Source organism: Coffea arabica, chromosome 8e (assembly GCF_036785885.1).
Source record: "Coffea arabica cultivar ET-39 chromosome 8e, Coffea Arabica ET-39 HiFi, whole genome shotgun sequence".
In the NCBI taxonomy this organism is placed as follows: domain Eukaryota; kingdom Viridiplantae; phylum Streptophyta; class Magnoliopsida; order Gentianales; family Rubiaceae; genus Coffea; species Coffea arabica.
In genome coordinates this window covers 46,992,362-47,003,619 of record NC_092324.1, presented here as the reverse complement: position 1 = coordinate 47,003,619, position 11,258 = coordinate 46,992,362, and the positions used below count along the sequence as shown (strand labels likewise).

The window sequence follows — 11,258 nt, the reverse complement described above, 5'->3', positions numbered from 1 at the left end:
AATGGACTTCTATCTATGCTTTTTTTTTTTTTTTTTTTTTCCAAATTCAAACTAACAAGGAGTATAGACGCCAGTTTGGAATACATTTAGCATTTACTTCTGAAAGTTATTCCAAATTTGCATTAAACAACCATTTCAATTGAATTCTGATCAAATTCCACATCGCTTTATTTCCTTGAGGGTTGACTCAAGTTGGCTGCTTTATTTCCGGAGTCCGTCCTAAATCCAACTCCACTATGAAGTATGAATTGACACTGGAATGCACCAAAGGGAACTCAAAAAAATCTCAGCCACTCGTCCGCCGCAGTACACCTCGGTTTGGCAGCGTGCATAAGATGGCTCGTAAGTGGTAACCCGTTTGGATTGTAATTTTTTTATAGTTTTTGTAAACTAATATATTATAGCGATTTGATATATATATATGTGATGAAAAATGTGATTGAAAAATATGTCAACAGAAAATATAAAAATTTTTTGGAGAAAAATTACTTTCCAAACAAGGTTGGTCCAATTTTATGAGGCAGCAATTTTTGGGCCAAAAAAAAAAAAGAGTTGTTAACGTCACCTGAAATTAATGGCCGGGTTTGGCAAGTGAGTTTTTTGGGTATTTGTCTAAAACTTTACTGTAACTTACAGTAGAAGTTTTTAAAAAAAATTTTGAAATGTGTTTTTTTTTTTTGAAAATTTTGAAGTGTATAGTTTAAAAACTTTAAGAAGTTTTTAAAAAACTTGTAACAGACAAACTTGGCCAAAAACTTGTCTGCCAAACAAGACCAATATTATATTTGAACTTGAAAGAAGTAATCTCATCATTTTTGCAAAAATTACTTAGAAATTAATAGCTGAACCGTGGCACTATCACTTACCATACAACATGATGCGAATCTATATTAACATTCAGACTAATGGCCATGCTTGGATTGCTTGTTTCCGTCGGAAAATATTGTCGTTTTCCGTGATCACATTTCCCTATCACCTTTTTCCCTCACATATATCAAATCAATATAGTAATTTTTCCATGAAAAATGACGGAAAATGCAATCCAAACACAATCTAAGTAAACGCGGTAGTTAACTTATTAGAGCTCCCAATGGTATCAATTACTTCTATAAATGAAATTCAATTGATTACAAGCACAATTAATCCTTTCGGATTGTTGAGGACGACTATGTGAATTGGAATCAACTCCTTTCCCCATTTGATCAAATTAGCCATCAAATTACTATCTCGAGCAGTCTATCTACTACTTGCTCGTAGAATTTGTCCAATGATTTAATTTGCAAATTTTTTTTCTGTTTACATCATAAATGCATTTTTCAGACATCTGTTTTTATATTTCTAATCACCCTTTTATCTCACATATATCACATCACAAAAAATGAAACAATTGGTTCCAAACAAACTCCTATCCAAACGCCACCTCAACGGGTTGAAGAATTATATATGCCCAACCTATTACTATAGCGGTGCTTTTTTCAAGAATTAACTTAACTTATCCTATGGCCAAAGTTTATCAGAAAAATAATCTGGAATTTACCATTCATCTCATATTTGTAATGTTATGTTCTTAAAGGACAATTGTTGCACCTGCATATGTTCGATAGAAGCAAAACTCAAGAATGCATAAAGAAAGTAATTATATACCATCATGTTTTATCACATTTAGTGGCGTTAAATATTTGCAACTTTTATGTGTTACTGTAAGCGTTAATCTAATCTAATCAATCGAGAAAATATCATTTCATCGAAGCTTCACAAAGGGTTTTAACGTGTGTAGAAAAAGTCTTGAAGAAGATCGAGTGAACCTCTGTAGTTTAGTCAACTATCCAGTCTTCAAGTGGGGAAAGTTGACTGCAAGTCAACAGACTAAGGGCCACACTTTTTTTGTAAACAGTAGTCACTAGTCAGGCTCCAGGAAATTCCCATTATGTTTGTGCCGTACCAGGCTGGGGGTTTGGAATAGTCTCAGCTGACTCGGTCGACCAAATTAAATTAACTTCAAAAATTGTTAGTTTATAACTTTTCTTTGTATTTCATTTGGGGGTGAAAAGGGCGTGAGAAACGTAGGAGGTATAAAAATTAACTTAAAATATTATGAGGTGGAATCTAAATCTTTTAATTCTGGTTCGCAATTGGCTCAGTTGATTCAGTCAAGTGAATCGTTAAGCAATAAACTGCATATAATTTTTCCAGTATTGGGCTAGAAAAGCAGATTGATCAATGGTGAATTATGAAACCATTCCTCATTATACAATAGCGCGCACACAGAATTTCAAGAATGGTGGGAGCAGAATTTCCTTCTCTCGCCTGACCATACGTTTATTTGACCGGAAAGGCACTTTAGTCAGTCAATTGTGAACCAGAATTGATTAAAATCTATGGAGTAAGTATGCTGTGATTAGTCCCTCTTGTAGGTGGGTTATTTTTCTCTCTCAAAGTGGGGAGCCTTTTTCACCTTTAGTAGGTGTTACTAGGTTTTTTCAAAATTTCAAATTTCCCGTACTTTCTTTCAAAAAAAAAAAAAAAAAAAACCAAAAGCAGAAAACAAAACAATTTCAGATCCTTTGCCTGATTCTTCGATGGTGAATTCAATGGAGTAATAATGCGGTATCATGATGATGTTATCTTCCTGGTTTGGAGTCCCGATCGTTGGCGGTAGAAGTTTTGAGCTAAGCTTCGATCGTTTTTTCGTTCTAATTTTGTTTCTTCTTTTTCAGTTGTCGTCGTCTCTCTGTTTTGTGCTTATTGTTTTCTTTTCAGTCGCAGTGGTTTTTTGTGCTTTCTCTGAGTTTTTTTTTACAATCTTAGCCCAGGCTCTTTCATCTGTTACAGATCTGTGTGTGTTTCCATTTTCCGTTCATATATTCTAGTTTATTGGCTTCGCTTTGTCTTTTTCATTTGGTTTAGCTTGGATCCTGAATTTTTTCTGTCATAGTTTTTCTGGTTTCTGTTTTTTTGGACAGGCTACTGGTGTTTGAATTTCTTTGTGTCTGTGGTGACTGGGGAATAGCTTTGGTTTGATCAAAATGACTGAGGAACTGGAAGAAGTGTTGAGGAAATTTGTTCTGACTGAAGCTGAGGTTGACGGTGTTGAATTGGATGGATCGGATGTGGTTCATGGAGTGGCTGAATGTAAGTTGAGTATTATTGGTAAAGTGATAGGGGAGAAATTTGCAAATATTTCAGGTATTAAGAGTTTTGCGAATAACATGTGGCCTTTTGCGAGGAAGTTAAAAGTAGTAGAGATTGGGGTAAATCTGTTTCAGTTTATCTTCATTAATAGTCAGGACATGGAGCGAGTGATGCGGGGAAGACCGTGGATATATGATAATTTGCCTTTAGTTGTTCTACCATGGGAAGAGGGATTAGAACGTAGGGATGAAGCCTTTAATACGACTTGGATTTGGATCCAGTTATGGAATTTACCTATCCACTGGATTACTAAGGAAATTGGGAGGAAGATTGGAGGGGTCTTTAGCTCTGTTAAGGAAGTTATAATTCCAAATGGAGGTGGTAAGGAGGGGAAACATTTAAAAATCCTGGTGGAGATGGATTTGTCAAGACCTCTTCTGAGGGGTACTACAGTGAAGTGGGAGGGAAGTGCGAGATGGATTGAATTTAGATATGAGAAATGTCCTGAGTTTTGTTATTGATGTGGGATAATGGGGCATAGTGAGAGAAATTGCAGTTTGAAGGTTGTTAATAGTGGTAAGGAAGCTCAGTATGGTGCTTGGTTGAAGGCCAGTACTGCAAGAAATCCAAACAAAAGACAGGATGTTCCATGTACTCAGGAAGGGGACGGGGGTGAGGATGTATCTCTAAACAGGGGGTGGGGAGAAAAGGAAAAGGACCATTTCCTACTTCCTTGGAAGTTGGTAGAGGTTAGTGTAGATACAACTGTTCAGGAGATTGCGAAGGAGGAGGTTCAGGACAGGAAACAAGGGACTTTTTTGGAAGGTGCTAAGAGGGAGACTCCTCTGAATGTTGTTTGTAAAAAGAGGGGGAATGATCTGGGGGGAAGCAGCAATGTTAATCTAGAATCAAGCATAGGAATTACAGGAAAGATACAGAATGAGTGTCAGAGGGAGGTTGTGAATGACAAAGGTTTGGATGACTCTATGTGGATTGATGGATCAATTATAGACAACAAGGTGTGTGAGAGTAAGGGGAAGGGGTCAGATCCTGCAGATAAAAAACTGGATCAAACCACTTGCTTAGGGAGGAGAGCTGGTAAGAACAAGGGAAATAAAGGATGGAAGAGACTAGTTCGTGAGGTGGGCAATCGAGCAATTCTGAGAAACAAAAATGAGGTAATGGAAGTTGATAATGAGGGGGACAAAAGGAAGTTATGTGGGGCAAGGGACAAAGAGAATGAATGCAAAAAAAAATATAAGATAGATGATACTGGAGTAGGGATGGAATTATCTACTGAGGTGGTGGAGTCCTACCTTAATGGGGCTCCCAAAGCCCAATGAGAGCTCTGGTGTGGAACTGTCGAGGTGTTGGGAGCCCCTTGACAGTTCCCCAGCTTAAGGAGAGTGTCAAACTCCACTCCCCAGAGTTGATATTCTTGTCTGAAACAAAAAACAGGAAGGATGTTATGAATAAAGTACGACTACAGTTAAGGTATGACAGGTTGTTTGTGGTTGATCCAGTTGGGAGGGCTGGTGGACTGGCAGTTTTGTGAAGGAATGAGTTGCAAATCTGTAAGGTACTATATACTGATTTTACTATTGAATTGCTAATGGAAAGGACTGGGGCTAGGGCTAGATGGTGGTTGATATGTGTTTATGCTAGTAGTGAGGACCAGATTAGGGAAAAGCAGTGGAAGGTTATAGAGGGTAGGAAAAGTTTATGGGGCCAGAATTGGGTACTGGCAGGGGATATGAATGACATTTTATCTAATGATGAGAAATGGGGGGGCTGTAGAAGGCCAGAAAGGAGTTTTCATACGTTCAGGGATTTTGTAAACAAAAATCAGCTTATTGACATTGGCTTTGAAGGAATTCCATGGACTTGGTCAAACAATTGGGAAGAGGGTAAGGAAATAAAGGAAAGATTGGACAGAGTACTATGTAGTAGACAATGGAGAAAGGAATTTGAGAAGGCTAAATGCTTACATATCCAGAATGAGGCCTCTGATCATGCTATGATGCTTTTAGATACTGATTCATGTGGGAGGAAGTGGAAAAGAAGGTTCTTTTTTGATAGGAACTGGTTAAAACATAAAGAGGTAGGTGAACTCATTAGTAGAGAATGGGGAAGGCAACAAGATGGTTCTAGATGTTTCAAGTTACACCAAAAGATAAAGAGCTGTAGGTTTGCTCTTTTGAACTGGAACAGGCAGAGGAACAATAATGCTAAGAATGAAATAAGGGAGTTGAGACAGAAACTTGCAGAGGTTCAGAGTGAAGGGCATGCAAATAGGATTGGAAAGGTCAGGGAGCTCAAGAAGAGATTGGAAGAGGCTTATAAGAGAGAGGAGGTGTTTTGGGGGCAGAAAGCAAGAATTAAATGGTTGCAGGAGGGGGATAAAAATATGAAATTTTTTCATGCAAGTGTTGCAGAAAGAAGAAGAAGGAACAATATTTCATGCTTAAAAAAGGGTGATGGTACTTGGTGTGATTCAGAGCAAGAAGTTGCAAATGAGATTCAGGGGTATTTTCAGGAGTTGTTCACTTCCAGTAATCCTCAGCAGATTGAATCAACACTGAGGGATATTCCTCTAGTTATCACAGACCAAATGAATGAAATGCTGGTTAGACCTGTGTCAGAATTGGAAGTCAGAAATGCTGTTTTTTCCCTACAACCAAACAAAGCACCAGGGCCTGATGGTATGACTTCTGCTTTCTTTCACATTATTGGAATGAGATTAAAGCTGACTTGATCAATGCTATTTCTAGCTTTTTTCACTCTGGCCAGTTATTAAAGGCTATTAATGAAACTATCATCACTCTTATTCCTAAGGTCGATTCCCCAGTTTTGGTGTCTCAGTTTAGACCAATCAGTCTGTGTAATGTTGTCTATAGGATTATATCTAAAATTCTGGTCCTCAGATTAAAACCTGTTCTCAATTGTTGTATCAGCCAAAACCAATCTGCTTTTGTCCCAGGAAGACAAATCATTGATAATGTTGTTATTGCTCATGAATTTATTCATTGCTTAAATAACAGAATGTTTGGAACAAATGCTTTTATGGCTTTGAAGCTTGATATGTCCAAAGCTTATGATAGAGTTGAATGGCTTTTTGTGCTTAAAATAATGGAAAAGATGGGTTTCTGTCAAAAGTGGAGGGACTGGATTTTTAAGTGTATGTCATCTGTAGTATACTCTTTTAACTTGAATGGGGAAAAAAGGGGGATAGTAATACCTACAAGGGGGATTAGGCAGGGAGATCCTCTATCTCCATATATTTTTTTGCTTGTCTCTGAGGGATTATCCGGGTTACTCAGGAGTGCTATGGTCAGGCAGGAAATTTCTGGTCTTAAGATTGCCAAGCATAGCCCAGCACTGTCTCGTCTCTTTTTTGCAGATGATACATTGATTTTCTGTAAAGCTAACAAAGAGGAAGCTGCAAAGGTGATGAAGCTGTTGGAGCTGTATGGGAAGGCTTCTGGACAAATTATAAATGCTGAAAAGTCTTCTGTCTTTTTTAGTAAGAACACAAAGGAAGGGGAAAAGGCAGAAATTTTGGATACTTTGGGAGGCATGATGGAAGCTAAGCAGAGCAAATATCTGGGCCTACCACTGGTTATAGGAAGACCAAAAAAACAAGTGTTCAGCTACATTAAGGAAAGGGTCATTAGAAGAATGGGGGGTTGGAAGGAAAGGTTGTTGAGCAATGCAGGTAAGGAAGTTCTTTTAAAATCTGTGATTTTAGCTTTACCAGCTTATGCCATGAATTGTTGCAAATTGCCAAAAGGTTTATGTGTGGACATTTGTAAAGAAATGGCAAAATTTTGGTGGGGGGATAGGGATGATATTAGGAAAATTCATTGGATGGAGTGGGGGAAGTTATCCGAGGTTAAAGGTAGGGGGGTTGGGTTTTAGAGATTTGCAGCAATTCAATACAGCAATGCTTGCAAAGCAATTATGGAGGATTTTGACAAGGCCAAATCTGTTAGTCAGTAGGATTGTTAGGGGGAAGTATTTTAGAGGATCCTCCTTTTGGGAAATGAATATCAATGCTGGGGATTCTTGGGTTTGGAAAAGTTTTCTCAGTGCTAGGGAGTTGCTGGAAGAAGGGGTGAGGTTGAGAGTTGGGGATGGCAAGCAGATTGATATTTGGGAGGATAAGTGGCTGTTAGATCAGGAGTATGGGAAAATCAGATCATGTAAACCTCAACAGTGTCGTATACAAAGAGTGCATGAGTTGATTTCTGATGGGAATTGGAATGTGGATATGATTAGAGAAGTTTTTGAGGAGGAGGATTGTCAAAGAATACTTGATATTCCAATTAGTAAGTGTGGTGGTAAGGACAGGCTAGTATGGAGTTTTTCTAATTCAGGGGAGTACTTTGTAAAGACTGGCTATGCGGTGGCTAAAGACTTGCAGAGGAAAAAAAAGGGGGTATGCCAGCAACAGGGGAGTAGCAGTAGGAATGAATTTAAGTCAGGGGTGTGGAAATTGCTATGGGGGTTGAACGTTAAACATAAGCTGAAACACTTTGTGTGGAAATGCCTGCAGCGAATTTTGCCAGTAAATGAAACAGTTAGGAGAAGGACTGGACAAGGAGATGATAGGTGTTGTTGCTGTGGAGAAAGGACAGAAACTCTTGAGCATATGTTCTTTTTCTGTAAGCATGCGGAACTGATTTGGAAGGTTGCTCCTATTAATTGGGAGGGGTTGAATGAATACAGATATAGTTTTTGGCATTGGTGGGGCAGTCTGATGGAAGCACAGGTTAGAAAGGAGGGAAGGGAACACATTGAGCTGACCATTAATGTGCTTTGGCAGATTTGGAAGTCCAGGAATTTGATTCAATTTAATAGGGAAGGGAGATGTCCAGGCTTGACAAGTAATAAGGCTGTTCAGGAATGGTTAGAATTCCAGAATGTTTCCATAGTAAAGATGGAGGAGGACGAAAAGGGTAGGGGAATTGAAAGAGGACCTGTGAAATGAGAGCCACCTCCAGAAAATGTTATATGTTTAAATACTGATGCAGCTATCAAACAAATTGGTGCAAAGGCCAGTTGGGGAGTTGTGGCTAGATGCATGGAAGGGAAGTTAAGAGGAGCTTGGGCTGGGTGTGAAGACAGGAGGGGCATTCCAATTGTTGAGGAGGCAAGAGCTATCCGGCATGCGCTTGTGTTGGCCAAGCAGAATGGTTGGAGAAACATTATTATTCAAACTGATTGCAAGAGAATTGTGGATCAGATTAGAGACGGAAAGTTGAATGACCATTTAGCAGGTGCTGTCCTTTTTGATATTATGGCACTCAGCAAGGACTTCAGTTCTTGCCTGTTTTCGTTTGTCAAAAGAGAAGGGAATAATGTATCCCATCAATTGGCAAAGTTTGCCTTAAAATTAGTTTCTGAGATTGCTTGGAAGGAGTCTTTTCCAAGTTGGCTGAGTAGTATAGCCAAAATGGATGTAGGGGCCTTTGCTCCAAACCTTGTTTCTTCTGTTTTCAAGTAATGCAATTTTTATCGTTTGGAAAAAAAAAAAAAGTATGCTGTGATTCGAGAAATGAGAAAATTCTGGGCACTTTAGTTGCCAAAATTGTTGGATGAATCAGAAATTGTCGTTTTTGGGAATTGTTTTATAATCTAAGCCATAACTGGCAAAGAATTGAAGTAGATATCATCAGTGAAAGCAACTACAGCGTCATGACATTGAGGAGGTTATTTTTTGAACACAGAGGTTCCCTGCCCCTTTCCCTGCTTCTCTCTACATTCAGAAATTCCAAATTTTAATCATACAATTTTATTTGCAGTAATACAACGCCTTTCAAATCTCACGTGGTTCAGTTTATTTGATATAAAACAAATTGGCCTCTCTTCCCTAATATTTCGGATGATTATAAAAGATGCCACATATTCGATCCGAACTATTCATCAGCCTGCCTGACCTGCATGAATTTGAGTTTGATCTTCTTCAGTGTTTCAAGAACAACTTTCATACTGAGTCTGTCAGTTGGAGATTCACGAACACATTTCAAGGCCAATTCCATGATGGATGAAAAACCCTCCAACTTCTCAGTGAAATTTTCATCCTCACGCTTCAACAACTTAGCATCAATGACTCGAAGAATCGAATTAGGCAGAGAATCATTTATCCAACTCTTCAAGTTCAAATTTCCAGCAAACATCTCATCATTAGGCTTTCTTCTTGAAAAAACTTCCATCAGCATGATTCCATAGCTATAAACATCGCATTTTGCTGATATCAACCCCTCAGATCCATACTCTAATGGACAAGTATCACATAAAAGAAGTTCAAAAAGAAACTAAATGCTATACACAAACTTTAGGATTAAGATTGAAGAATCATTACCTGGAGCAATGTAGCCAACTGTAGCTAAGGTCTTGGTCCATGCAAAGCTTTCCTCCTTTTCCAGCATTTTTGAAACACCAAAGTCGCTGACGTGGGCAACCATATCCTCATCAAGTAAGACATTACTGGGCTTCAAATCACAGTGAATCACAGGCGTTGAATATTCTTCGTAAAGATATTGCACTGCACTGCACATTACTGGTTTTCTTGAGTGAGACGAAGAATAGGAAGCATGTGATAGACAGACTGACTAGCGTTTTAAGATGTAATGGTAATGTGACTGTTGAAGCTATGAACAAAGCAGGTGGTATGGCTCTGCTGTGGAGTCAGGATACAAACATCTTGGAGGTGTATAAATCTGCTTTCACGATAGAAGCTAAGTTAGAAGACCCTGATACTCAGGTTAGCTGGTGGTTTATTGGGATTTATGCTAGCTGTGACCCTATGATCAGAAAAGAACAATGGAGGGTCCTAAGTAATAGGAGAAATCTGTGGTGAACTAGATACATAATTGCTGGGGACTTTAATGACATTCTGTCCAATGATGAGAAGTGGGGAGGAGTTCTAAGGCAGGAGAGAAGTTTCGAGGACTTTAGAGACTTCATAGATCAGAACAGCTTAGTAGATATTGGGTTTGAGGGACAACCTTGGACGTGGAGCAACCATTGGGATAATGAAGGAGAGGTTAGACAAAGGTTGGACAGATGTTTGTGTAATATGGATTGGTTCCAAGTTTTTGGAAAGGCTAGATGTCAGCATATAGACACCTTTGCGTCTGACCATTCTATGCTTTTACTAGATACTGACCCGGGGAAAGAGAGGAGAAAGAAGAGATTTTATTTTGATAAAAGATGGCTCCAAAGGGAGGGGATCCAACAGGTGATAGAAAAAGTTTGGAGTAAGGAAGAACAAGGATCTAGAATGTTCAAAGTCACTAGGAAGGTTAAAAATTGCAGAATTGAGCTTTTGAAGTGGAGGAATACTTTCCAAGCAAACTCTAGGCAAAGAATTACTGATCTGAAAAAGGATTTTGATAGAGTTAAGGAATCGAGTTTTACCAATAGGAAAGATATCCTAGCTCACATAAAAGACCAATTGAAAGCAGCTTATAGGGAGGAAGAAAATTTCTGGTGTCAAAAAGCTAGGATCAGTTGGCTTAGGGAAGGTGATAAGAATACTAAGTTCTTCCACTCCTATATAAAAGGCAGAAGAGTGAGTAACAGAATCAGAACCTTGCAGAAAGAGAATGGTTCATGGACGACAAATGAGGAGGAGGTTGTGGCTGAAATCTCAGAATTTTTTAAGGAGTTGTTTAACAGTGGGAGGAGGGGTGATATGTCAGAAGTTCTAGATGGTATTCCTCAATCCATAACCCAGGAAATGAATGAAAGACTGACTAAAGATGTGGAGGAGGAGGAAATTCATGAAGCACTTTTTTCTATGAACTCTGAAAAAGCCCCAGGACAAGATGGGATGACCCCTTTGTTCTTCCAAAGGTTCTGGAGTACCATCAAATGTGATGTTATCCCTGCAATCAAAGCCTTCTTTTCATCCGGATACATGCTTAAATCAGTAAATCATACTGTCATATCCCTGATCCCTAAAATCTTGCACCCAACCAGTTTGAAGAACTATAGGCCTATCAGTCTTTGTAGTGTACTCTACAAAATCATTTCTAAAATCCTTGCTAATCGACTGAAATCTGTCCTGGATAAATGCATAAGCAAAACTCAATCTGCCTTCATCCCAGATAGACAGATCC

General features: G+C 38.7%; 3 protein-coding genes across 3 annotated transcripts; 2 read left to right on the top strand and 1 right to left on the bottom strand.

Moving 5' to 3' along the window:
- The first annotated feature begins 3,026 nt into the window (after positions 1 to 3,026).
- LOC140012825 (uncharacterized) lies at positions 3,027 to 3,653 on the top strand. The gene has a single exon (XM_072061146.1). It carries the CDS (start codon positions 3,027 to 3,029, stop codon positions 3,651 to 3,653), a length of 627 nt encoding a protein of 208 aa, XP_071917247.1.
- An 818-nt stretch (positions 3,654 to 4,471) lies between these two features.
- Positions 4,472 to 8,638, top strand: LOC140012824 (uncharacterized). The gene is made up of 5 exons (XM_072061145.1): positions 4,472 to 4,626; positions 4,753 to 5,782; positions 5,923 to 6,750; positions 6,923 to 8,090; positions 8,166 to 8,638. Exons 1-5 carry the CDS (start codon positions 4,472 to 4,474, stop codon positions 8,636 to 8,638), a joined length of 3,654 nt encoding a protein of 1,217 aa, XP_071917246.1.
- Positions 8,639 to 8,796: 158 nt separating this feature from the next.
- LOC113704935 (probable LRR receptor-like serine/threonine-protein kinase At3g47570) lies at positions 8,797 to 9,692 on the bottom strand. Its single transcript, XM_027226801.2, has 2 exons — positions 9,497 to 9,692; positions 8,797 to 9,409 (listed from the first exon to the last, which is right to left on the bottom strand). The coding sequence occupies exons 1-2, from the start codon at positions 9,690 to 9,692 to the stop codon at positions 9,051 to 9,053; spliced, it is 555 nt and encodes a 184-aa protein (XP_027082602.1). The 3' UTR covers positions 8,797 to 9,050.
- Between the last annotated feature and the right edge of the window lie 1,566 nt (positions 9,693 to 11,258).